This window comes from Trichomycterus rosablanca, chromosome 21 (assembly GCF_030014385.1).
Source record: "Trichomycterus rosablanca isolate fTriRos1 chromosome 21, fTriRos1.hap1, whole genome shotgun sequence".
In the NCBI taxonomy this organism is placed as follows: Eukaryota; Metazoa; Chordata; class Actinopteri; order Siluriformes; family Trichomycteridae; genus Trichomycterus; species Trichomycterus rosablanca.
In genome coordinates, this window is record NC_086008.1 from 7,039,113 (window position 1) to 7,065,272 (window position 26,160).

Genomic DNA, 26,160 nt, shown 5'->3' on the forward strand with positions numbered 1-26,160 from the left:
CAAACAAGTTTATCTTGGTCTCGTCAGACCACAGGGCATTCCAGTAATCCATGTTCTTGGACTGCTTGTCTTCAGCAAACTGTTTGCTGGCTTTCTTGTGCGTCAGCTTCCTTCTGGGATGACGACCATGCAGACCGAGTTGATGCAGTGAGCGGCGTATGGTCTGAGCACTGACAGGCTGACCTCCCACATCTTCAACCTCTGCAGCAATGCTGGCAGCACTCATGTGTCTATTTTTTAAAGCCAACCTCTGGATATGACGCCGAACACGTGGACTCAACTTCTTTGGTCGACCCTGGCGAAGCCTGTTCCGAGTGGAACCTGTCCTGGAAAACCGCTGTATGACCTTGGCCACCATGCTGTAGCTCAGTTTCAGGATGTTAGCAATCTTCTTATAGCCCAGGCCATCTTTGTGGAGAGCAACAATTCTATTTCTCACATCCTCAGAGAGTTCTTTGCCATGAGGTGCCATGTTGAATATCCAGTGGCCAGTATGAGAGAATTGTACCCAAAACACAAAATTTAACAGCCCTGCTCCCCATTTACACCTGTGACCTTGACACATGACACCAGGGAGGGACAACGACACATTTGGGCACAATTTGGACATGTTCACTGTGGGGTGTACTCACTTATGTTGCCAGCTATTTAGACATTAATGGCTGTGTGTTGAGTTATTTTCAGAAGACAGTAAATCTACACTGCTATACAAGCTGTACACTGACTACTCTAAGTTATATCCAAGTTTCATGTCTATAGTGTTGTCCCATGAAAAGATATAATGAAATATTTGCAGAAATGTGAGGGGTGTACTCACTTTTGTGATACACTGTATGTGCAGTATGTATCGGGTCTGCATGCATTAGGTATTGGACAGTGTATACTAGGACAGTTTGCTATAGGTCCCAGTGCAGTATTTATTTCACAGTATTCAGTATATTATAGTCTATTATGTGCAGTATGTATTGGGTCTGCATGCATTAGGTAGTGTACAGTGTATACTGGGACAGTCTGCATTGGGTCTCAGAGCAGATACACGTTGCCACAGTTCAGTATATACCGTACAGGTAAATCATTTTAAGCACAGCCTTTGTTCGGATAACGAAGGCTCTTGAACAGATGAAGAGGATGTAAGCGGGGAACGGATGCAGTCGCCATGGCAACCAACTGGTCCACTGGTCAGCTTAACTCATCAGCCAATATTCAAAGCAGTGTGCAAATGATCAACATGCTCTTCAAACTTAAGGTCTAACAAGGATCAGCGGGTACATTTAAAATAATTTATCTGGTGTTTCAGCATTTTTTTTTATCGTAGCCTGTTAAATTTCCCACGCCTAGTCATGTCACTTCCGGTTCAGCGCCACGGCTAGCTCCTCACTTGTAAAATTCGCCTCCCACACCTGCCTTGTCCGCATTAACATTCAACTTTAGTTAGAGATGAAGACATTTCTTTAGTCCCCGGTCTTCCTCCCTGTTTTGATTTTTTTACACCATCTTCAGAGGCAGCTGAGGAGTGAGGAGGAGGACGCGTCGGCAAAACCGGGACGAGACGCGAGAAATATGCTTAGAGACAGCTCGGCCACCCTGTTTTCATCCCTTTCGTTATTCTGACATCGAAGACCTGAAGAAATTATAAACCGGGGGTGTGAAAATAAGGCGGACGATTGTGTTGAATCAGATCTGCATGAAAAAAGCTTGGATCAGGTGCTACCGGCGGCAAGAAGATGCAGCCTTCAAGCAAGCTTGTGAGTCTCGCCCTGCTCGTCCTGATGGGTACAGAACTCACGCAAGTACGTTTTTTACACGCCATTTTCTTCCTTTCTACCCAAATACTGCAGCCTAATTTATCCCAGATTCCATTATTTATCCTGCTCCATGTGTAAATCCCATTTAATATCCGAATTGGCTAGATTATGCGCTTTACACCAGCTTTAATGATGTCGCTAAACTATGATCACTAGCAGCATCTCACCACGGTCTCAGATTAAGACCACACAGACAGATAAGATTAAACACCAATCTTATAACAAAATCTTCACTAATAAATTTACATTACAGGCTGGAATATTCCCAACATCCTACTGTTCATTGTTGCATTATGTCAGTGATGCATTTCTTGAAAGGAGTGTGTTTACCCTTTCAAGGCAAGATAAACCAATATTGATGCCTATTGCAAATAGTATTCATAGTAAAAACATCCACTTTTTTATTTACATTGTAGTGTTGCTCAGTTAATACATTTCTGAAAAAGAAAATATGTTGAACCACCAAAGGAACCCTTGTAGGAACCACTTTCTTAGGGCATACTGATACAGTTGTAATGTAAATACTTAAGAAAATTCCAATATATCATCTTTGGATTTCCATTGTTGCATTCTTTAATTAATATTTTTAAATATATAATAATAATAATATTTTTAAAAAACACCAGAAGACCATTATTCTCTTTCTCAAGTCAACAATGTAGTGTTTAGACCTGACACTTCTAGTCTAATGCATTATTTCATTGATGCAGTTCGATTTGCTATTTCTCATTTTAAAATAAAATAAATTTTATTTAATAATAAAAATAAAAGAAAAACACATTGTTAATTGGGCAACACTGGAAATGTTGAATTGCATTGTTTAAAATTGTCCAAAAAATTAAACACACTTTCCAATACTAAGCAGCAAATTAAACTGCTGTGTCTGATCTTAATTAAAATACACTACCCCAGACTAAAAATCCAGACATTTCTAAACATATGACCTAAAGTTATCTAACTTTTCTTACATTTAAAATCATGAAATTGTGATGCATATTGGAAAATATACATTAATAATAATTCCTTTTTGCAAAGTTTTACCCTGTATGAAGCTGTAAATCTTGATTGCCGTGCTTGGTCTGTATTGAACTGCACCTCCCTGGGCTAAATTACTCTCCTAGGCTGCTTTTTCTTTTCTTACAGAATGAAAATGTGCTTTATATGTCTTAACATCAGCTAGAAAGCCAGACTACAATATTTCTAAAGAGCTGCTTGTTTATTGTCATTGCTTTGTTTTTTTATATAAGAGGTATGCCAAAATGTATTTTTCAAAGAGTAAAAAATACAATTTGTGTCAGTGACAGGAAATCTGTTGTGCCTTGTTTTCATTAGGCTTTATTCCTCTGGATGCATTACTTAACCTAAAGACCCTAAATACCCTAAATATTCATATTTTTTATTGTTTTGTTGTCTTATTTATGCATTACTAGAAATAAAGTACATTTAGAAATCAACAAAGAATCCACAGCCGCATGTTAAAGTCTGATTATGCATTATGTAACAGTCTTTTTCTAACTGCAAAAAACACATTGGAGCAGTAAATATTTTTACATTATTGAACAAACTTTTACATCACTTACCTTTTAGTAATATTTCATATTCAACCAGGAAGCACAGTTTCATATTTTTATTGTTGCATTCTTTTATTATTGATATTTGATTTGATATAACTCCTTTGTCCAGGTCAGGGTCTTGCAGCCTGGTGCAACTTGAAAACATTGGGCACAAGCAGAAATATACCCTGGCACTCAGTGTGTCAATTCATCACAGGGCAATACACTCACATATTCACTCTTGTGCACTGAGTGGACTTTAGAGAAGCCAGTCCATCTTTGGTATGTTTTTAGGGGAAACCCTAAAAAAAAATACTCATGCAGATACAGAGAGAACTTACCTACTCCTTATGTACAGTGATTGAGAGTGAGTGTTGAATCCATGTGTTGCCTACCTGTGCAGCAACCACTCCATCAGCTGTACTATAGTGTTTCCCCTTTTCTTAATTTGAACTTATTGAAACAAATGTCAACAGTTTAATGGGTTAGCACCCAGGTAATTTTACAAACCATTCTGAGGGTAGTTCTGCTTTTTTCCAGGCCATACACATAAACTTAAACAAGAGAGTTGTTGCTATAATACTGACCAGAGTAAGAGTTGCATAATAAAATCACATTATGTAACACTACAGCATCCCACACATTATATTATTAATCTATTTTTTTATGTGTATTACCATTGTGACTGGTAATTCCAAATAATAATATTAATAATTTACACACTGAAGAACAGAATTACTTTCATCATGGTATTTCATTTTCATCATGATATTTATTTTTTAGAATAGATAAGCACATACAGTTTACATACACTTTTTTGTGAGAAATATATGTGTCATGGTAAGATTTTGAACATTGCCTGTGTCAAAAATATACATACAGCATCTTGGATTACAAATTTAATGGTGTAGAAAGTCTAACAATGTCATTTAACTTTGTGGACTAACTTTCTTATTCCTTGTTTATGTTTAAAATTGACTTTAGTTGTTGATTGTCCTCTTGTCAAGGCCAGAAAAAACCCCTTCAGACTATGTCCTTATGATGAGAGAAAATGTGTCTGAATAGTCACTTTTAAACTGAGATCCACCAAAATGCAGGTCTGTTTGAGTTAGGAGCTGCAGGAACACAGGCATCCACAGTCAAGCAGGCTTTACTTTACCAGGAAGCGTCTGCGTGACTGGGGCGACACAGTGACTCGGTGGGTAGCACTGTCGCCTCACAGCAAGAAGGTCCTGGGTCCTGGGTTTGATTGTGTGGAGCGATCTGGGTCCTTTCTGTGTGGAGTTTGCATGTTCTCCTAGTGTCTGTGTGGGTTTCCTCCGGGGGCTCTGGTTTTCTCCCACAGTCCAAAGACATGCAAGTGAGATGTATTGTATTGGAGATACAAAATTGTCCATGACTGTGTTTGACATTAAACTTGAACTTATACATCTTGTGTAACCAGGAATTACCTGTCCTGTCATGCATGTAACCAGTGTGTAAAACATGACGTTAAAATCCTACTAAAATAAATTAATAAAAATATAATAATTCTAATGATGCCAAGATGTTGCCGATCTGTTCCATGGTCATTTGAACAGAATCTATGTTATGATTAAATTAATGCTGTACAAAAAAACAATGCTGTCCTAAACACTACACTGTTAAATCACTTTTATTGTCAACAAGGACGGCAATCATGGTAAATTCTAGCAGGATATGTGCTAAGAGCCATCAGAGGAACCCTTAGCTTTGTTTTATTTTATTCAAAAAAAGTAAAATAGCAATGCATGCTGACAAATAGTGGTGCATGCTGTAATATACTTTTTCCTTTTTTACACATTACGCAGTATGGCAATAACCCTTTCCTTTTATAGAGGCTCCGCTCATGCCATTTGTCATTAATATAAAAGTTGTATCACATTATTAAATTAATATACTGTAGCAGTGTGTCTCAGACTTAGTCAGAGGACAAAATTGGATAAATCCTGAATATCATCCTTATCCTTCTAAATGTTCCTTTAAATCCAGTAGAAAATATACAGTATTATTAATTTAGGTTCTAAATATGTACTGTTAAAATTTCATTGTTTAAACTATTGCATATTAGATAACATTTTTGGACAATAAAATGATTAATAAAACAATTTTATTAAAACACGTGTATCATAGAGTTTAGTAATCTAACATAGAAACACAGAGCTATAATTGAACCCCACGCACAGTTCTTTTGTGCTGTAGGTAAAATCATCCTCACCAAGAGAAGCAAATGAAAGATGAGAGAGCAGCATGGGGATTTCTTTTCTAAATTTAAATCTGTAAGTAAAATAAGTTTAACACAGGAGGCCACAGTTTTTGCAATGCTTACATCTAAATGCAGTAGTGAAGCAGTGAATTCCAGTGAATTCTGAAGAGCATGTAATAACTCTAAGTGGTAATTCCACACTAAGTTGCGTCATTATGATTCTTTGCAGATTTATTTTGGGAAGGAAATGTGTCAGGCACAAAGCTCAAAATAGCAGCCCATAGCTGGTGAAACTTAATGCAATTCTTATGCAGTTTTATTAGGGTTGCTAACCCTTCTGCCAAGGCTGTGATAACTATGAAATTCCAGGAAATAAATAAAACGATTTCTGGAGAAAAAGAAAGGGGGGAGGCTGGGCGGGTCACCACGTCACAAAGTACAATCTCAGGCTGGTTCCATGAATATAATGATACATTTTGGGTTGTTGATCCTGTAAGGATTTATTCCAGACTGTTGACTATGGGTTGTTTGTTAAATAACAGCACCCTAGCTTCATTTTCACAGTAACCCTTTGGAGAAGTGGGTGGTAGGTGGTATGTAGATGGTAGATGAGATAGCTTTATGATGATTCATTCCAGTTACAGATCAGTAAAAGAAATGTAAGAGAGAAGTGGAACCCACAGCTAGTGAAATAGTGGTTTGTTTTGATTTCTTGTATGTATACCTTTTAACCCAGCAGATTGACATATGTATATAAAAATATTTGCCATATATACTATAACAAAAAAACAAACATAATGTCTCTAAAAGTGTTTGTAAATGTTTAGGGATTAAAAGTGGCAATTGCTACATCACAAAGTTCTAAATGATCTTTTAAAAGGGCAGATTTTACATTTATGCTCTAGAACCTAAATTCTGTGTCTTCACAGGTTTTTGTAGTTTAGTCTTCACAATTTGTGTGTGGGGAGCATCTGCTCAGTGCTAATTGATGCGGTGAATAATGTTGGCATACATCTGTAGGAAGCTTCTCAGTGATGGGTGAGGTGTGTCATTTTAATGCAAAAAAACAAATACAAGCATACTGCAGAAAAATGAGCAAATATTGCTAAATATATTTAGAACAACTAAACAATGCACTAGTTAATTCACCAGTTCAGATTTTGCTGTGTAGACAAAGAGTGAAAGTTTAATGGGTAATGATAGTACCCCTGCTACATCATTACCTGTAAATGAAATCAAGGGAAATGTTAATACCTGAAAAACTGTAATCTGTTCTTAAAGGTGCATGTTGTTGAATTCTGGCTCTAGTGGTTTCATAATGGCCTACAGCAGCAGGTTCTGTGATTGCTCTTTTCCCTACAGCTATAGTATGATTAACATGCTAGTTATTTAGCAAGGGGCTTTGCCATGTTTTCATTTGTGAGCAGTTAATACTATGGAGGTGTGTTCAAAATATTATGAGAAAGTGTGTTCAACCTGTCTAGCTTAAAAGTAAACATGCCAGCCCAGCTTTGTTTTTCAAATGCTGTCTTTTTTAGTCTTATGATATAACTGATTTTATTATTTGTTAGCATCTATTAAAGTTTGACATGTGCAGCTTTAAATATCAGGTTATTTATAGAGACACACCTTATTCTGATCATCACAAAAGGTCACTAGCCTAAAGGAAAAAGAAACTCGCACTGCCCTCTTTTGGTAAATGCATGCCATGCCACTCTGGGAAATTGTTACTTGAAATTTTAATTTGAATTAATAATTACTAATTTAATTACAATCATATATATGTAGAAAAAATATTTTGTTTACTTTTTGGCATTTGGTGAAACAAAATATATTTACAAATATGCCAGGTTCATAACATTTAAAGTCCTAAAAACTAAAAATAAACAAAGAAAATCATTTTTATTTTATATATGTGGCTGCAGGATGGCACAGCTGGTAGAATGAGTTCTGCACAGCAGTTCCGTCCACCTCCAAAAACATGCCAAAAGTGGATTAAGTACTTTAGATTGGTCTTTGCTGTAAATCAGTAAATGAGTGAATGTGTATGTTTGTGGTGCTTTGTGATGGATTGGCACATTGTTCAGGGTGTATTCAGGTTTTGAACCCATTGTTTCTGGTTGTACCAATAATCACTGCAAGGCTGACCAGTAAATGCAGTTACAAAAGATTAATAAATACGTAAATAAATAAATGATTCATGTACAGCAGTATATAATGTTTTAATTACTGATCTTTAAAAATCTATATTGCTTCAGCTGGGCTGGGTGGCTACATTAACAACAATTGGCTGTTGTTCATACAGGGTGGGAAGCCGGATAGGGACCTCATAACTGATGCAGTTATGACCTCTGCTGGCTGGTTGAGATGAGGAATGATGCGTTGATCAGGGTGTGGCTCTCCGTACACAAAGCTGATCCGCATATGAACTCATCTTGTGCAGGTAAAAAGATGGGGGGTGACAGTCTCACTCTCCTTAATCAGAAGTGGAGATCAGCATCAGTAGAGCAAAAGCGTAATGCAATATAACTAGATTGGGAGGAAAATTGGGAGAACTGCAAAAGAAAAAAAGGAAAAAAAAGTATTTTCTTAGTAAAAATGAATGTTTAGAATTGTTTAAATAGCCTGCTGCTGTTGTGCGTCTTGCATTGTCTTGTTTCTGTTGCATGTACCAGAGTGAAAGTAGCAGACCCTCGCAGGTTAATGTGTGAGAGATGGTATAGGGAGACCTATATAGACTGAACCTACATTTCTGAGCGCTTTATGAATATTCAATGAGCTCTGGGCTGGGCGGGGTTCGTGGACCAATCAGCTGCTCGGGCGAGTCTCCGCAGTTCTCTGTATTGGAATAGAGAAGGCGAGCGGAGCTGATACCCATCAGCAGATCCGTGCAGCATCCGCGCATCAGTACATCTTCTCTGCCTTTAGAAGAAAGAAGAAAGGACAGCAAATATGCCCGCGTCGGCTCAGTCTCGAATCGGGACTCAGATGCTCTTCCAAAGTTTCGTGGTCGACACAGGTTTGCAGTTTCGTGCTCCGCTGGGGTGTATAGAATGAAGGATTTGGAGAGCAGGAAAGGCGCGCAGAGATGTCGTTGCCCTTGTTGAAGATCGGGGTTGTGCTCAGCACCATGGCCATGATCACTAACTGGATGTCGCAGACTCTGCCCTCACTGGTGGGCCTCAACGCCACCAGGCTGATGGCGGCTGCGCCTGCGGGAGCGGACCGTAGCACGGCTGTGAGTTCCTGACCAATTTACACCTCGCCCAGTACAGTCTCTGTGTAATACAAAAGCTGATAGGAGGCTATAAGGTTCTCCAATTAACAGTGAGGTGTTGCTTAATGATGTTGATGAACATTGGTCTTATTATGACGTGTTCACACTTACAGTTAATGAGAATAATATTTAAGGTTCTTGAATCCTTTATTTTTTAATTTAGTATAGTATAGTATATTCATGGGCTTCTTTCTAACATATCAGAAATGTACCAAGATAGTTCTGTTCAATGGTTTATTTTATTCAAGCACATTGTATTGCTTGTTGTAGAATTCTTATTCTTCGTATTATTAAATATCAGAGTGTTTTGTTAAACGGTTAAAATTCTGTCTGGTAAAATACTATAACCTCTATATCCTTGGGGTCATGGAACATCCAGACCCTCATGAACAGCTCAAAAAAATACAAGAACATGATGGGATAGGCTTTTTTACACAGTGCATTGTTATTATTAATACAATTAAATATATTGCTTTCATATATATGAGTGATATCTACAAAATATCATAACCTTTACATTATATATAGAATTACGACATTGATTCTTCCTATTATGGGGTGTTAATAACATTATGTACAAATTAATTAAAAAAAACATTAAGAAATTATTAAATGTGTTTTTTAGTAAATTTCAGAAATGCTTTCTGGTTGATTTTTTTTTTCCATTTTATTGTGGAGGCTCATGGAGACACCAGACCCTCTTTTACGGACCCACTATCAATTTTCACTACAGCCCAGGGGGCTTAATGATTTATGTATGGAGTATGGCTTATTGTAAATTCGAATGGTGGAAGCATTCCATGTATTATGAGTTAATGAACTCTGCATTAATTAGAATAACAGTGGGTTTTTGATGTGAGGTTTCTTTGTTGAGTGTTAGAAAAATGTCAAGTGGAATCTTTTATTATCAGAAATCAGTAATGAATCATAATTAAATATGTAATGACTTTAGATTTAGATTGTATTGGAACTGCATTGTGTATTCAATTGATTTCCCCAATTTTATTATCCCTTTTGGACAAGAGCAACCTTAATTATAGACTTTAAACATTAAAGTATTTTAGATAGAAACTGTGCAATATTTCAAACATTAAAGAAATGATAACTTTTTTGTTATTAGTCATAATTCCAGACAAATAATTCAGAATCACGAAAATTTGTGAATAAAAAAAAAAAAATGAAGGTCGAACACATATATAACTATCATTCTTAAGGTCAGCTCCAGCTTCTAAGGGATTTTGCTAGATCTGCGCTATTCTTTTTATTCTTTTTGCTATTAAACAGGATTTCTATAGTGATGTTTGGTTCCAGATTCCATAATATGGGTAGTAGAACAGTTTAACAGATACTCATTTATCAATTTAAGTGGGCAGAAATGGACAATCAGTTTAATTAAATTCCCCTGTTATTACTAATATAATAATATAGACTTTGTTATATAACAAGAGATGATGCTAGAATATTTGGAAGGTTTTATTCATTTCTGAAACAGATGACTATTACATATTAAACTATATGTTCACAGAAATATTTTTAGATCATAATATTCCACTGAGGAAAAAAGCAATTGTGTTTCAGTGCCTGTCATGTGAAAGCTCCTAGACCGGGCAGCTGTGAGCTGTGTATATGTAGGTGAAAGCCCTTCATTTGTACATGTGGCTCCTGGGGATAGAATATCTTTCGCTTGTGTGGATGTGTCATCAGCTGTGAGTGGCTCAGTCCCGATGCGATGACATAAGTGAAAGAACTCGCTGTGCTCTTCATGGAGCGCAGAAAAGTGTAAAAACCACAAAGAACAATGAAATATGAATATACAGAAAATAATGATATCACTTCACATGTGCGAATGTCCACTTGAGCTGCTTAGCCAGGGTCATATTCAGTAATAGGTTTTTTACTCCGTGCATGAAAAAACATCGGATTTGGGTTCAGATGTGTTTGAATGTGTGATATTCTAGAATTTTACAGATCTTGTTTATCTCTTGATTGTCTGCCTCGACCAGGTGCTTCCTGCAAACCCAGAGGAGTCGTGGCAGGTGTACAGCTCAGCGCAGGACAGTGAAGGCAGGTGTGTGTGCACCGTGGTGGCTCCGCAGCAGACCATGTGCTCACGGGATGCCAGGACCAAGCAACTGAGACAGCTCCTTGAAAAAGTAACTTTAAATTAAGATTTCACATTATTCTAGTTTATTTGCTCAATTAATACTCTTGATGAGAATTACAGACTTGCATTGCTTTTAGGTATAACCCCAGTGCTGTTCATGCTGTAATAATTCTCACTGTTTGCCATAATTACAGGTACAGAACATGACTCAGTCTATCCAGACCTTGGATGAGAGGACACAGAAGGACCTGCAGTATGTTCACAGGATGGAGGTGCAGCTACGTGGCCTGGAGACTAAATTCAAACAGGTTGAGGAAAACCACAAGCAGAATATCGCTAAGCAATACAAGGTACGGGATAGATAATGAGCTCACCCAAGCATTCTTTTTCCATTATTAGTTCTATTTTTAGTCCACAACAACCTGTAATATTTTTCACCTACTGAGCTTTAATTTGCTGTACTGCTTTCCATTTAATATGCTTTGATCAGATGCTTTGATTAATGTGTTTAGATTAATTAGTTTGACACAAAACTAAAGCTTCTAAAGCGTGTGAAGTGCAGCTCTAGTATGTAATTAGCATGAAAGTGCTGTTGATCTATATTTTAATGTTAGAGTGTGTCATCCATCTTGCTTCTGCAAGATAATTAAGTTTTGTGTGCTTGTCAGTTCTGCATGTTTAGGCATGTGCAGTGCATGCACAGATTCAGTTGCGGGATGTATTTAAGTGCACTGGGAATCATGGATTCTCTTCTGTTTGTACTAGAGTAATTTAGCACTTGAAGAAGTCTCCTGTGACCCCCTTAGTGCTTTATGAATTTTTAATGAAACCTTAATGGTCTTTAAATATTAAAGATATTTATAGCTCTGCAGGATGTGTTGTGTAATAAAACGGATTGACTTTTCAATTATTGCCGTTATTATCAAGATTATTTACACATTTCGAGTAGAATACGTTGTTTCTGTGTATCTGCATGTTGCATCGTTCACCATTGTGTTGTCTTGTGCATACACCTGTATCTGGGTTTACATAGTGTGTGTATGTATTTTAGACAGGCTAGTGAGTTAGCTATTGAACAGTTTCTCATCTTCTTGCTTGCAGGGCTAAAATTATGACTTAAATCAAAGCTGCAGAGACTGAAGAGCAAGTTCAATCCCATTGTAATCCTGAGCTGGTCTACTGAACATTTTTGCACCCACTTAGTTTATTTTCATCCAATAAGCATCTTCAAAGCTCTATCTTGCGCTCTTTTTGTGCATGCCACTGTAGAAGCATTCCGAAACTAGGTATTTACTTACTTCTGTTATGGTGAAATCTCTTCCGTGTCTTTCCTCATTCAGGTTTGTTAATGCACATTTTGTTACTGGGGAGAAAAACGTAACGAGTAAAAACAATGTTGTATGTGATGCAAAGCATGTAATCACTTAAGACATTGCATTTTAATCATTGACAAATAAAGGAGTTTTGCCAATTGTTCTTTGTGTACTGAAGACTCGTTTTATAATGCTTACAAAATCATATCACCTGTCTTTTAGGCACATTTCGCACCCATGCTAGGTTAGACAGAGAGGGCACGTTAGGGCCAGATAGGTTTTTAGACAGGACCGTTGCACACATGCCTACTGAACCAAGCCTATTTTAACCTTACAGGCCATAAAAGCGAAAATGGAGGAACTTAGGCCAATGATACCAGTGTTGGAGGAATACAAGGCCGATGCAAAATTGGTAATGCAGTTTAAAGAGGAGGTCAAGAATCTGACGTCAGTGCTAAGCGAGCTGCAGGAGGAGATCGGAGCCTTTGACTACGAGGAGCTCCACCACAGGGTGTCAAATCTTGAGGAGAGGCTCCGTGCATGCATGCAAAAATTAGGTAGGCTGAGTTTAAGCACTAACATCAACACATTCTTCCTGAAAATAGTCAGATATGTTACACTATTAAAGGAAATAAGGGGTTTCAATACACACATACACATGCAAATGTTATGATAGTGGATTACTGAATGCTAGCATGGTTTAGCTGGATATTGTTTCGTGCTGAAGGTTAAATTTTATACAGGTAATAAAGGTAAGTTCAAGAAATAGCAAAACATACCATTATGCACTAACATGGTGCTAGAAAGGTGCTGGTTTCAGTAGGAACATAAATAATTATGTTGAAACAAAAACATGTATAAAAAAGACTGATGCATTACACTCTTACCCATGTTTGGCTTTTATGAAAACTGCAAAATGGGACAGCATGATTAAAGCATTTTTGGGGGGTAACCTGTATATATATATTTTTTTTAAATAAACATTTTAAACACATCACTTGTGTACCTACTTACAGTCTCGAGGACAAATTTGTAAAAAACTTTAAGTGTGTTTTAGAGTTCTGCATTAAAGATGCAGTAACTTTTGGGCATTTATGCATTTCAAGTCTACCTGAAATTTGATCTTTCAAGAAACCAAGCTGTACTGTACTTCTATCATAACTAGGAAATTTTTCTTTTAACACACTATATAGCCAAAGATATATGGACACCCCTCCTAATCATTAAGTGTTCAGCCACAGCCATTAATAACAGGTGTATGAAATCAATATTATAAACAAGTTGTGCACTTTCAGCTGTGGCTACAGCTTGGGAAAGGCACTTTCCTGTTTCAGCATGACTGTGCCTCTGAGATGAATTGGAGTGTTGACTGCAAGGCAGGCCTTTTTTCCATCATCAGTGCCTAAATGGGCACAAATCCCCCACAGACACACTAAATAACCTCAGCAAGGGGAAGAGGGAACTCCTTATTAATGTTTACTGGTTATAAATTGGATGTCCAGGAGGCTTATGGTTAGGTGTACATATACTTTTTTTTATCATGTAGTGTTTCTTACATTTACTGTGACTTTTATGTAATTGCAGACAGTACAAACTTGATGGGATAATATTTCCCATCCAAAAGTCAAAGTAAATTTGCATTTCTTTCATATTGTCCAAACTTTTTTGATCTGGGGTTTTATATAACAACTTGGGTAAAGTTCAGACCACATCTGATGAATAATTAATGCAGTTCCAAAGTGCAAAACCATTTTAATACAATCACTTTAAAGTAGCCAGTAATATTTTTATTTTAATACATATGGCATTTTCTGCACATTATGCAACTAAAAGGGTAGCCAGTGCCTGATCCCTTTGGCCTTTATAAAGAATGCCTACAGTATGGCCTTAAGGCAGAACTTTTAGCACACATACAACACACACACACACACACACAATAATTAAATCCTGGAAGAGTATCTTCTTCAAATGCTCAGCAGGTCTCAAACGTGGGTAGATGCAAGCCCACAATAAGCTAGAAATATGAGTACAAGCTATTAAACAAGGGTTAAAGTACAGTGGGGCATGCAGTTATATGGAAATATAGAGAACCAGCATAGAGAGAAGCGACAGTGAAAATGATTATTTTCCAGTAACTGCACAAACTGTATTGGTCATTGGCCATGAATAATATTAATTAAATTAAATCAATGTATAATGTATTACAATCTGTGGGTGGCAATATAAAAAGAGGAGACAGACTGAATGATACATCATCCTACACCTTGGCTGATAGTCTACATAAAGCCTTTACCCTATTTAAGATGACCTGTTCAATAGAATGAAACATTTTCATAATGTTGGGAGTGATTTCTTTGAGGATGATGATGCACCTATCTGAAGAACACAAGGTTGGATAAGTATAAAAATTATGTAAAAGATTCATTGTTTAGACTATTTATTTAAAAGATTTTGGCTTGATATGTTAGACAGCACTGTGACATCACTTTTTTCCCTCTGTTTGATTGGTCACTGCATGATTTTAGGTCATTAAAGGATACAAACAAGGATACAAACATTTAGGTCATTAAAGGATACAAACACTGCACTGAGTCAGGGGATAATGAAGATTGGTGCGTGTCTCTCTGTGTGTAATATGGACCTCCATATGAACCTGCCTGGTGCAGTCGAATACTGCACACGTGTCGGAGGGAATTGTGTTGGTTACAGCCCTCCTCAGTCAGGAGTGTAGGTCTGTAGCAGGAGGTGAAATGTGATCGGGTAATTGGATATGACAAGATTGGGAGAAAAATTTATACGACTAAATTGGGGAAAATGCATGAAAAAAAGGATCTGCCAAAACTAAGCTGAAATACTGTTGATCTAGAGGAAGTTTTATGATCTGTATAGGATAAAATTTTAATGTGAGAAAAAAACCATGACCTGATCATTGCAGGATCATTACATTCATTGGTTTATAAAGAAATTCATGTCTTTATAGTTGTTTAATGAGCTGCATTTATTTAGATGTTCTTTAGCCAAAATGTTGACGTGATGATCCTTAGTTGTTCCTTATTAGCCCTGTTAACTAACATTTGTACAGGATGCCTTTCAGTAATTGGCCATCTGTCTGAAGAAAAAGAACCTAACCATTACTTATTTAGAAAAATCATGTTAAACATGGATGATTATTCAGAATTGGGTTATGTGAACAGCACTAAGCTCAGTATGGAGAGCAGTAAATCACAGCTTCCTGCAGAGATAATAGAAATATGCCGGCCATTAATATGGAGTTGGTCTACTTTTTGCTGTAGCATCTGCAACTATTCTGGGAATTTTTAATTGGATTTTTTAACACAGCTGCTGTTATTTGCTCCCATTTAACCACAACACAGGGTTTTCTGCAGGGCAATGACGTTTTTTTTTTTTTCACACCAACTTCAGCATTACAATTCTTTATAGACCTTGCTTTGTGGTGCTGGTGCTAGAAAGGACTTTTCCTATTTCTTTGTCCTAAAGACAAACATAATTGTCTATGGCATAAAAACACCCCAAATCGTTGTTCATACACAGACAAACAATATAGTTGGTGTTTATGCAGTTGGGGTTCTCCTGGTATTTGCTAATTCTTGAGACTGTCAGATGGTAAAGTGTGATACATCACTTCAGTGGCAGTGTGCTCTATACCGCTCCTGCGATGCTTAAAATACAACATGGTGATTTTGATATGGCAAGCAGCTGCTTGGCAATGTGAACCCAAATTTCCCTTGTGTGGGCTGTAGCATTGTGGTTGAAATATTTTGCATCTAAACATTTCCACATCACAGTGACAGCATGTACAAGTGACAAGGCAGATCCAACATGATTATGATGGAAATTTAATGAACTTTCTTGATGAGTGACGATGCACCTAGAAAGGCAACACGCTCTTCTGTTTCCATTCTGCTGCCAGTGTTTGTCTATGGGGACTTGCTCCTGTTACCAAGGGGTGTGACTGAAATGTCTGTATTCACGAAACAGTACAATGTAACAACTCAAAATACAGCCAAGCTGTGATATATAAAACAATTAGCAGCAGATAAAAATAGAAGGTTTCATTTAAGCAAGGCAGAAATATAAAACTATGCAGTTGAGTATTTCAGGTAGGAAACAGTAGACGGTCTATAAATAAAGGTTCGGTAAGAGAGCGCTGCACTCAAGTAGTGCCCTGTGCTCTCTTGGGATGTCACAAGAGGAGAAAGAAATAATGACACGGGAAAGTTTTTTCTGCTACGGATGTCTGGATAAAACCATTACAGAGTCAAAAATCAGATCCTGATGCTATACCAGAATTTCTAAATCAGGATTAACACATATTAGGATTACATATCTAATATCAGACTAGGTTTTCTGATCTCATGTTCCCATTTTTATCCTTTTTTATTAGTACTACTCCATAATAATACTAAAACCACACTAACCAGATTGACTAGCTGCAAGCATGTATACACACTGGGAATGGAACTGGGCACACTGCACCCCTGACCAGGATCGGATTGATGAATGGGGTTGATGAAAATGATATGAAATAGAATAATACATAGATAATACATGGAAGGAGTATGTTAGTTTATATCTGATGAACATTTGACGACATTAGATTTGACTTTTTACCTCTATACTTTTTTAGATAATTGCATAATTAAATCTGAAATTATGAATGGTACATAAAAAACTATAAAAAAAGACAGTCTTATATTATAAGAAGGAGTATTTTGTAGTAACATTACACAAACTATCATCAAACTATACTTAACAACGTTCCTAGTATCCACATCAGTTCCTTGTTTGGCCCTTTTCCCCCTGTAATATTTTATAGATTTTTTCTTTATTATTTACAGCTTGTGGAAAGCTCACAGGAATAAGTGACCCTGTCACTATTAAGGCATCCGGATCAAGATATGGATCGTGGATGACTGATCCTCTTGCCACTGACGGTGATACGAGGGTAAGTTAAAATGCATGCAGACACCTTCTTTGCTTTTCTTAATCACAAAGCATTAAAGAACATAAATTTGAAGGTGAGTTAAATCACTTTTAAGTGTTGTGTCCTTGACTTCAGCCATGACGCTGCATTTTTACCAATGAAATGCAGTTTTTTGCACCTCATCAGCATTCCTGATTAAAGGCACATGTGTTACAAAGGTGCATTTGGATGCAAAAGCTGGGTTTAAATCTCAAAAAGAGATTTTTATATTATATTCTATAACAGACAAGTTTTTTCTAAGCCCAGCCTTTTTAGTGCTCTTCCCCTTTTCTACAACCTTTTCAGTCCTTTTGTATTTTGTTGAACATGGTCTAGTCATTTGCTTGTTAGATCTTAGCAGGGTGCTTGTGAATAAATCTATGATTCTGTCGTATATAACTGCCCCACTTCAAAGAGAATAGCTTCAGGTAAGCCTGTAGGAACTTGAACTCCTCTGGGAGAGAGATCTAATAGATATCATACCGAGAGTTGCTACATCTACCAGGCAGATCTGTGCCTCTCCTGAATACACGATGAAAGGGGTAAAGTGTAGCCCTTAAAATTACCCTTTGAACAACTTTGATACTGTACTGATAAAAGGGCCAAATCCATTTATCTCAACTAAGAGTTAATTACAATGATGGCATGCTAATTTAGGTCAGGCTAATTGGCTAATTAGATCTCAGAACACTCCTTGTCTCTATACACTGAGGGTAATTTTGTTTTCTTTGCAGATGAATTAAAATACATAAAACATAAAAATTGGTAACAAATGTACATCATTTTCAAAAATACAAACTGCATCAAAAAGTAGGTCAGGTGGGAATGATTCCGAAAAATCAGACAAAGGTCTAAAAATATCCAGAGTAATGGGTAAATTGCTCTGTCACATGGCCCAAAATTAGTACTCTTGCCTGTGCGTACACACAGTTTTGTAGATGGTTTATACATTCAGCTGTAAATAATGACAATAATAAGTCAGAAGGGGACACTTAACCTTACTCCACTGCATGAGCACTGTGGAAACATTCAGGGACAACATACTGGTGAAGCAGGTCAGTTAGTGCCACACATCTTTAGGATCCTAGATCCTAATTTTAATAAATGTACAAAATGAACATCCATAATGTTACTACATCAATTATACGCTTTGTATCACAGCATTTAGACCACTGACTTATAGTTTGGTCATTATGCTTCAGTATAATTATGAGAAATTACCAGAATAACACATTAGCATGCAAATAGCTATCGTATTATAGAAATATTAAAATGTTTAAAGAGGAAACTTTGGTGGTTACAAGGTAAACTACAGCAGCAGATGTGATTTTCTATATACCCACAGTATTATAAGTTGGACTCTACCAAGCAAAGGGCTCTTCAATGTTTCATGTGTAAGCAGTAAAGATTTCGGAGAGTTTTGGAGTTATTGGGACATGCTTGTTTGTCAGTACTATAGTATAACAGATTTGAACAGATTTTTTTTTACCAAATTGGTTTCATTCCAAATGTATTCACTTTATTTTGGAATTGTAACTGCAATTCAGTATTGACTAGTGCTCACTAGATTCTTGTTCCATCAGACTTATTGGAGCACAACCCTGTTACACTAACTATTTTTAAACAGGACAACAATTAATGCTATTTTGGTGAGTAAAAGACAGTTTGCAGCTCTGGTTTTGTCTGGGAGGGAGAATGAAGACCTATGATGGACTGGTGCCCTGTGTTTCTTGTAATTAACTGGACCTGACCAAGTGGTTGATAAAAAATAAACTGAACAAATAATGGTAGTTAATTAGTAAATAAAGGAAAACATATTTAAAACTTGCTGTGTTTTATCATCTTAAATGCAAACCTGATGTTATTATAAATAGTTATTTGTTTTGGGTGCTGTAACTATTTTATTCATAAAATGCAATTTTTGTTTTTTGCTTTTACCCAAAGACAGACAAAATTCAATTGAGCAAGTTTAGAGTAAGAACTAGTGAGAGACAGTGGTACTCAATAAATATTAAATAGAAAGAGAACTTTTGAATATCGCTAAGTGCTTTAATGAAGCTTTGTAGAGTGAAAAAGGACATCATAAACCCAGATAAAATGACCTTTTCGTCCAGCTGTACCACTAGAGATTTGTGTCATAATACAAACTCATACAATGCATGTAGACATTACCATGCAAAAAAAAACATAATTCAACACACAGTCAGTATAAGTGTCACTGTTTTGGAGAGACACATTCAGTAACTAAAGAGTGTTTCCTCCTTAAGCAGAAATTTCAGCATCAACCCAAAAAATGAGCTTTGGTGTCATTTCCAATTAGATTAACAAGTATGTGTTTATCCTGCAGCTCTTAGCGTCTTCATTATCTGTGTTTAGTTATTTAACTTTTGCAGTGTTTTACTATATACGCCTTGAATAAACTGATCACTGGACATAAATCCAGTGGTTATTAATTAGATTAGTCATACACTGAATAAGGCCTTAATCAAATTAAGATAATCAAAGATCACTACATGACCAGTTGAATAATCAGATTACTGCGAGAGCCTTACCGTAATCAAATTATTAGCATGCATGTAAAAGCACCAATTTCCTGTGCAATTGCTCACACCCCGTCTGGTGTGGAATTTCCTTTACTCAGGCTCAGTATCTATGAGCAGAAGTTGATCTGCATGTTGGTACAAGAACCCCTGAAACACAGATCTATCGAAGGGACCTCATTAGCACAGTCAAACCCCCAGTAGACCCCTCATTATGTCATTTGTTGGATTTCTGGCTGACTCTACATACCTCGGTGGCTGTAGCTGTCAGAGTGTGGATATTAGCTACCAGTGTGCCAAAGAAGACTTTTTAACAGCAGAAATGGATTGATGCTGCTGCACTGCTTGGGTTTAAGACTTTTTTTCTGTACCATATTTGAGCTGTCTTTAACTATGGTACATATTCTAATAGTTCAGGTTCAGGCTGACAATATTCATGCATTTTATTTAAACACTGATGAAGTCCATAGTTATACAGTACAACAGTTGTACATTACGTTCAGAAGATCTCTAGGCTAGCAGAGCATGATCAGCACTACCCTGGTCTATTTGTGCTCTAGTAAAAACAAAGCATTCCTGTCATCCATACAAATAAAAACGACACAAGCTAATTTTGGAAATCTGTAAGTTTATTTACTTATCTTTAAGTGTGAAATTGCTCAAAAAGAAGGAAGATGCTCTAGCTCTGTGCTAAACATTGACAGCTTGTTTTTAACTATACTGTGTATTTGATATATTGTAAACACCTTCTGGTGTATTTGGGTTTGCGAGTACAGCTTTAAGGTCTAGTACATATTTCACTAAATTTCATGCTGTTTCTTTACCGTTAGGTCTATTACATGGATGGCTACCACAACAACCGTTTTGTACGTGAGTACCCGTCCATGGCAGACTTCATGAACACAGATAACTTTACCTCTCATCGGCTCCCTCACCCTTGGTCTGGCACTGGTCAGGTGGTCTACAATGGCTCAATATATTTCAACAAGTTCCAGAGCCACACTATTATTAAGTTTGATTTTAAGACCTCATCGATCAGTAGGTCCAGCCAGCTGGATAATGCTGGATTCAACAATCGATACCACTACTCATGGGGTGGCCATTCTGATATTGATCTGATGGTGGATGAAGGAGGGCTTTGGGCAGTGTATGCCACCAATCAGAATGCAGGAAACATTGTAATCAGCAAGCTCAACCCAATAACACTGCAGGTAATCAAGAGCTGGACCACCAATCATCCAAAAAGGAGTGCTGGGGAAGCTTTTATGATCTGTGGAACTCTTTATGTTACAAACGGCTACTCTGGAGGAACAAAGGTCTACTATGCCTTTCACACTAACTCCTCCACCTACGAGTACATTGACATCCCTTTCCAGAACAAGTATTCTCACATTTCAATGTTGGACTACAACCCCAAGGACAGAGCACTCTATGCTTGGAACAATGGGCATCAAGTGATGTACAATGTAACCCTGTTCCACCTTATCCGCTCTGAGTAGCTGTAAGTCCTAATACGGTGACATTCTTAATGTAGATCTGATGGTGTTTTGAAACAATAGAATAATCAGTGACTGTTCAATAAAAGACGTCAAAATATATTCAAAGTAATATTAGGCAGTGTTGCCAAAAAGTTATGCCTTTCTTTTTTAAGATTTAGATGTTAAACTCACTCTTTCATTAAATGATTGTGTTCTGAATTTTGTATCACAAAGTACTTGTACAGCTTTGTCTATTAAAATGATATAAACCCATCTGACAGTCAAGTATAATGCAGAAAGGAAGACATTACTATTTATTTACCTAATCATACCCTTTGTATCATGAGCAATCAATAATCTTTAAATACCAACTAAAGATATAAAGGCATTGACTGTTGGAGGCACTCTGTTATGGTAAAAAATGTATTTTGTGATTGTATGTAGCGTTTTACTCAGAGTTTGCATGAATATTTGATAGCACTGAGGTTCATCTTCAGATGTATGTATTTCTCAGTAATATGGCACCTGTATATGAAAAGGACAGTAGATTAGCAATGGGTTCATGCTTTTTTATTTTTTTTGCTGTACTTTATTTTCCACTTTCTTTCTTTACATTAACCCTACCGTGCATCTGAAGTTTTGTGTTTATAGAAACTGAATTGGTGGTTTAATTGTAACTAAAAAGACTTTATCAAACCATATTCGTCAGCAAAAATAGTATGATAGAATGTATTAAAAGCGTATTTATGAGATAGCAGTCATTTCTTTGATTGTATTTTAAAACTTCACCTATCGACTGTCTTCGTAGTTTAGAATCTTTTCATGGTGGCATTCAAAACTGTTACGCTTGCATATGTGTCGTGTCTGCAGTGTGATTGATATCAATAAAACCAATCTTTATTTTACATTTGTCTTCTGTATATGAAATGAAATATGAAGTAATGCGATTTTAGGACATTTCAGTCAACAATTCATAAGTACCTGTACATATAAGTGCATCACTGGGTTTAGTTTTTGGTTTAGCCACATTTAGCAGTAAATTCTGCCAGTTAAAATAGAATTTACTTGTACACATTATGATGGACCATTCCTTTTCACAAAATCCCTAATGGTCTGCCAGGTTAGTTGGAAGAAGTAGTGTATAGCAATTGTCCCACCACAGATGTTTGATAGGGTTAAGATCAGGACTCCACCAAGCCACTCGTTGGTTAACTCGTAATACTTCTTAAGGCAACACATTTTTCTTACCAACTTTTTCAGCATTATATTCATACTTTTTAACATATCAACATTTCCCTCCATTTTTTATACCAATATTGACAAGGATTTGATCAGCAGTTGATAGAGTATGATGCACTGTGGTTGACTGGCACTCTGCCTTGTATCCAGTGTTCTTAAAGCTCTGTACCCACCATGACCCTAATTAAGATAGTTAGGTTATTGCAGACGAGTGAATGATGAATATCTATTATTAAAAGCACAGTTCCAGCACAAGAAGCATTCTAATTAGAAATGGTCTTGTTTCATTTTGACAGGGGAGATAAATATTAAACATCCTAAATAAATCCCTCAGCCCCCAAAGCTAATGGGTTATAGGTAACAGACCAATGGTAAAATAAAAAGCTTAAATTAATTACACCAGCAACTGTGCCTGAATGGAATTGCTTTGTCTGTTTCATTGCAGGAAAACAGCTGACCAAGAAACAGCAGGCAGACACAGGTTGTGCCACATAAGACAAAGTGGCTTAATAGCCGTGAGCTATACCCTAAAGGCGGAATTAAATTGAATTGTCTGGCCCACCTGTCCCACAGCAAAGTGTTCACTAACTTCCAACATTAACACAGAGCAGCAGCCTTTAAATGTGCTTTGTTCTCCAGGCAGTAGAGCTCAGATTCAGGTGAGAAAGGGTTTTTTGTTAGTTGAACAAAATCCATCACCAGTAGAAGTGCAGCTTTGGGTTATTGTGAAAAGAAAGAGAAAATAAAACTTGTAAAAAGTGACATTTAGGTCAGAAAAAGCACCTCAAAGAATTTGTATTCATGTTGTGTTCAGTTCCTGTTCCACTGTATCAGTACTGATGAGTGAGAGCAATAATATGGAATTGATCTGCACTTTGTGATGATAACATCCTCCAGGCTAACAGTTTTTAGGGTGGTGTCTGTGGGGATTCATGTCCTTTTTGTGGAAAAAAGCATTTGTAGAGATAGGCCCTGAAGTTGGACGAGATGGTCTGGCTCACAGCCAACATTAGAATTCATCCAAAGAGGTTGAGTTCGGGTCCCTGTGAGGCCATTCAACACCAAATAGTTGGAAGCATAACCAATTTTATATAATTGCTTTTTACACCGATTAGCAATTGGTTTGGGTAATACATGTGAACTCAATCATTAGGAGAGGTGTCCACATACCTTTGGCCATATCGTGTACAGTAATCCCTCCTCGATCAAGGGGGGTTCTGGAACGCAGGTGAAAGGTGAAAATCCGCGAAGTAAAAACCATGTGTTTATATGGTTATTTTCATAACCCGATTCCATCGGGTTTAGCATTTAGCATCTTGTCATTAAAACCAATGGATTGAGGTAGCACAGCACGCTAACATGTCAATATAACATCTCCCTTCATGTACCGATTACGGTTACATTTCCTGACAAGCCCAAACTTGCAAATAAAAACACTCGGTACAAGTTTATACAAGTTAAAAATCAGTAATATTTTATTTACGTTTGAAAAGAACTCCATTTGTTTGTCCGCACCGTCAGCCATGTTTATTTTTCTGTGAGAGAAGAGCACCCGACCCGCAATGAATTCTGGGATTGCCTTGATCACTAAGGCAGCGTCGGATGCTCACTCGTTTTTGAGTGAAAATAACGTTGAAATGTTGAAGGATTTGGAACAGCCTCCTTATCGGAAGCGCACGTGAAATGCGTCTATGTAGAGAGCTCCCTAGCTTTTCGAACACACTCCTTGTCTGCAGAAATCCGCGAACCAGCGAAAAATCCGCGATTTATATTTAGACATGCTTGCATATAAAATCCGCGATAGAGTGAAGCCGCAAAAGTCGAAGCGCGATATAGCGAGGGATTACTGTACATCTAAAATATTACAAAATATCGATAAAAAGTGGAATATATGGATTAAAAAAGTGTGATAATCAGAAATGAACTTGTGTTTGATCCATTGTGAATTTTTGACTGAGACTCTGATTATTCTTCTAATCATAATTTTTTAATTTTATCTCTGATTTTCATAAGGATATAAAATTACTTTAAATATTTTTTTTACATAAATGCAGCAAATAAATAAATTACAGCTTTTTATATTGTTAAACTATTATGCTCAGATGTAGAGCATGTATGCTCAGGCTAGATGTGAATTTGATCGTAATAATACACCAAAATTAATACTGATGTATGATATGATGAAGCTAACTTTAAAATACACAGAAGTTCAGTTAATTATTACATTTACTACATAATAAAATTTTACACAAATAAATTAGGGTTATTGTCTTTTTGAACCCAGCTATTTGTTGTAATCCCTGTAATGTTTTAAGTACAAAGTTAATTTTACACACTGGCACAGTAGGTATTGTTAGAGTTGCATCTCCAGGAACTCAAGTACTTGTCTGTCTGACCTGTATGTTTCCCCTGTTTCCAAATTTTCTCAAGTACTTTTTTGTCTCGCCAGTATTATAATATCACAGCAGTATAATTAGGTCCAACAGCAACTCTGACAAGAATAAATCAGTTACTAAAGATGAATAAGTAAAGGAGGGGAAGTTTTGGGTCTGTCTGAACACCTTGGTCACATACAGAATTTCAATGGACTAAAAATTGATTACTTCTGTCTTGAGCGTAAGTTTTCTCGTATTCTCATAAACAATGTAGGTTTTCATTTAAATGACATACATGTGACACGACGTGTAATTGAGAGCTTATGTTAGTTGCTTTATTAACCATATGCACCCATGTGAATAAGCAGTTTAATGGTTAATCTGCTAAAACCTAAGGTAAATAAATAACTTAAACTTGATGTATGCTTGATTTTAACTGGACACACTTGATTAAATTAAATTTCACCTAATTTAGTAATGTCTGAAAAAAGCTGAATGTCGGCATGTCAGCCAAATCATGTGTTTGCAACAGGAGACTGTTGCTAGAATGTACCATGTTTTTAATTTGTTCACCACTTTTTCGGGGATCACTGCATACTTTTTAAACACATTATTATCTAGTCTGAATGTCTGTTTTAATGTTTTAAAATTTGACTAGACTTGCACAAACTTTTGACTGGCAGTGTAAAAATTTGCCGCACACCTCCTGGCATAATGTCATCTAAAATTGAACACCCTGAGACATCTGCCATGATGTGGTGAAAACTTAAATAAGGGAACAGCGAGTGCTTGATCACAATTATCCAACTTTGCATTTGAATTCTTAAACACAACAAATATTCTTGCTTAAATAAAGAGTGTGAAAGTACTGTACATGTGGCAAAGGCTGCATTTACAATGCCAATCTCAGCATTCAGTAAAACTTGCACTTATATGCATTGCTGATTTGTCATAGAAATGTGTAGCAACAGATCAGTGTTTTGTTCCATATGAAAAGCAATTATATAACTGTGAAACCCCCACATGAAACCTTGTGAGTGCAAACTACTACCCTAATAGCCCAGAAAAACCAACAGTGTACCCAGTTGGTGCTTGGGGGATGTATACTTGCAAATGTTTAATGATGAATTGTTTAGCTCCGAGCTGACAGCCACAATTATTTTCACCTCTATCTTACTTACATTAACACAAATGACAGATGCACAACCCAGGCAGCCTCCTATTAGATGATGCATAGCCATATCTGAGTCCATTATGTCAAAAGTTAA

At 36.7% G+C, this 26,160-nt stretch overlaps 2 protein-coding genes across 5 annotated transcripts in view; one reads left to right on the top strand and one right to left on the bottom strand.

Annotated features, from left to right (window-relative positions):
• The window catches only part of LOC134335136 (uncharacterized), a 38,008-nt gene extending 34,426 nt beyond the window's left edge, over window positions 1-3,582 (bottom strand). The window contains exon 1 of one of the 2 annotated variants that reach the window (XR_010015549.1): window positions 3,386-3,582. The gene's annotated coding sequence lies outside the window, so the exon portion shown is untranslated. The remainder of the gene's footprint in view (window positions 1-3,385) is intronic. The other variant, XM_063017586.1, reaches the window with a different exon arrangement.
• On the top strand, window positions 1,380-22,183 carry olfm1a (olfactomedin 1a). 3 transcript variants are annotated; one of them, XM_063017589.1, is made up of 6 exons: window positions 1,380-1,790; window positions 10,863-11,012; window positions 11,158-11,313; window positions 12,614-12,833; window positions 17,136-17,242; window positions 20,631-22,183. In XM_063017589.1, the coding sequence occupies exons 1-6, from the start codon at window positions 1,725-1,727 to the stop codon at window positions 21,297-21,299; spliced, it is 1,368 nt and encodes a 455-aa protein (XP_062873659.1). In that variant the 5' UTR covers window positions 1,380-1,724; the 3' UTR covers window positions 21,300-22,183. The 3 variants fall into 3 exon arrangements, with proteins under 3 accessions (XP_062873659.1, XP_062873657.1, XP_062873658.1); XM_063017588.1 differs by lacking the exon at window positions 1,380-1,790 and adding an exon at window positions 8,244-8,820; XM_063017587.1 differs by lacking the exons at window positions 12,614-12,833; window positions 17,136-17,242; window positions 20,631-22,183 and adding an exon at window positions 12,065-12,439 and having other exon boundaries at window positions 1,393-1,790.
• Window positions 22,184-26,160: the final 3,977 nt, after the last annotated feature.

What these genes read in the sequence shown, in the direction of transcription:
- olfm1a (XM_063017588.1), top strand. Translation starts at nt 8,671, where the DNA reads ATGTCGTTGCCCTTGTTGAAGATCGGGGTTGTGCTCAGCACCATGGCC. An exon ending in TGAGACAGCTCCTTGAAAAA is followed by an intron (nt 11,013 to 11,157) that starts GTAACTTTAAAT and finishes CCATAATTACAG; the next exon opens with GTACAGAACATGACTCAGTC. An exon ending in ATATCGCTAAGCAATACAAG is followed by an intron (nt 11,314 to 12,613) that starts GTACGGGATAGA and finishes TTAACCTTACAG; the next exon opens with GCCATAAAAGCGAAAATGGA.